The 1,463-nt window shown below is 61.9% G+C and overlaps 1 protein-coding gene across 1 annotated transcript in view; it reads right to left on the bottom strand.

The window, feature by feature from the left end:
- Positions 1-506: 506 nt before the first annotated feature.
- LOC113963003 (SH3 and multiple ankyrin repeat domains protein 3-like) overlaps positions 507-1,463 on the bottom strand; it is a gene marked incomplete at its 3' end in the record, with an annotated part of 7,386 nt that continues 6,429 nt past the window's right edge. The window contains exon 5 of the mRNA XM_027673798.1: positions 507-701. Coding sequence (XP_027529599.1) covers positions 507-701 — 195 coding nt within the window. The remainder of the gene's footprint in view (positions 702-1,463) is intronic.

Here is a 1,463-nt window from a genome sequence, read left to right as displayed (position 1 = left end):
AGAAACCCTTTGGGACAGAACCAAGGACCCACCACAGCCAGTTTTGGGTTTGGTGACACCATAAATCTGTTGGAACAGGGTCAAGGACCCACCACAGCCGGTTTTTGGGTTTGGGGGCACCACGAACCTTTTGGACCCACCACAGCCAGTTTTTGGGTTTGGGGGCACCACGAACCTTTTGGACCCACCATCAAGGACCCACCACCGCCAGGCACCTCCTCCAGACCTTGTCCTGCTTCTCCTAAGCCACAGCTCAGCTGGTTCCTGCCCCATGGCTCAGCCCGTGCCAGCCCAGGGGGTGACACTCCAACCCTCCATCCCATTGTGCCAAGAAGGAGGGTGGCAGAGCCCCCCCATCCCTGGCAGAGCCCCCCATCCCTGGCAGAGCCCTCCATACCTGGCAGAGCCGAGCAGGGAACCCCTGGGCTGCTCCAACCCCACCTCCCACCCCGAGCAGGACCAGGCAGCCCTGGAAGCAGGAATTCCACGGGACGCTCCCACCTCACAGAGCTGGAAAGGGCTGAGCCTTTCCTGCCCATGGGGCCCATCCCTCCCCTTCCCAAAGGGATTTCTCCCCTCCCCCAGGCTGTCTTACCTACGGATTTTGTCCGTGGAATTCCTTTGCGCAGGGAAACGTGGGGCTTCTCAGCTCCCGCCAGGACCCCCGAGTGTGCTGCCATGCCCTGGCGTTCAAAGAGGGACTGCAAGGCAAAAAACAGGGAATTCCCATTCCAGACCCAGCTGGGAGGAGCCCACAGTTCCCCTCAGCCCTTCCCGACCCTGCTGGGAAATGGGATCTGCCCGCACGGCCCCGTCCCTGGGGACAGGGATGGACCCCCCTCCCCTGCACCTCCCCTCGCACCAGGAACCTGCTGGGACAGGGCCAAGGACCCACCACACCTGGGGTTTGGGCTGGGTGGCACCAGAAACCTCCTGGGACAAGGTCCCAGTCAGTTTTAGGGTTTGGTGGCACCGTGAACCTTTGGGGGCAACGTCAAGAACCCTCCTCTGGTGAGAGCTGGTGCAGCCCTCTGGTGAGAGCTGCACTTCCCTGGCCTTGCTCCTGCCCCATCCCTGCTCTCCAAACCCTGGGTGTTCCCAGACTCTCTCTCTCCTTATTCCTGGGGAATCCCCCTCCCAGCACAAGCCCATCAGCAGCTCCACTTGGCACCACGTGTTCTCCCCTCCCTCTCCCTCCATGTCCTCCCATCCCTCTCTCTCTGTGTCCTCTCCTCCCTCTCCCTCTGTGCCCTCCCATCCCTCTCCCACCATGTCCTCCCATCCCTTTCCCTCCGTGCCTTCCCATTCCTCTCCCTCCATGGTTTCTCCTCCCTCTCCCTCTGTGTCCTCCCATCCCTCTCTGTGTCCTCACTGCCTCTCTCCCCACACCCTCCTATCCCTCTCTCTCCCTGCCCTTCCCTTCCTCTACCTCCATGCCCTCTCCTCCCTCTCCCTCCATGTCC

Source organism: Neopelma chrysocephalum, unplaced genomic scaffold, assembly GCF_003984885.1.
Source record: "Neopelma chrysocephalum unplaced genomic scaffold, ASM398488v2 Primary Assembly neopelma1_187314, whole genome shotgun sequence".
Taxonomy (NCBI): Eukaryota; Metazoa; Chordata; class Aves; order Passeriformes; family Pipridae; genus Neopelma; species Neopelma chrysocephalum.
This window is presented reverse-complemented; position numbering and strand designations above follow the sequence as displayed.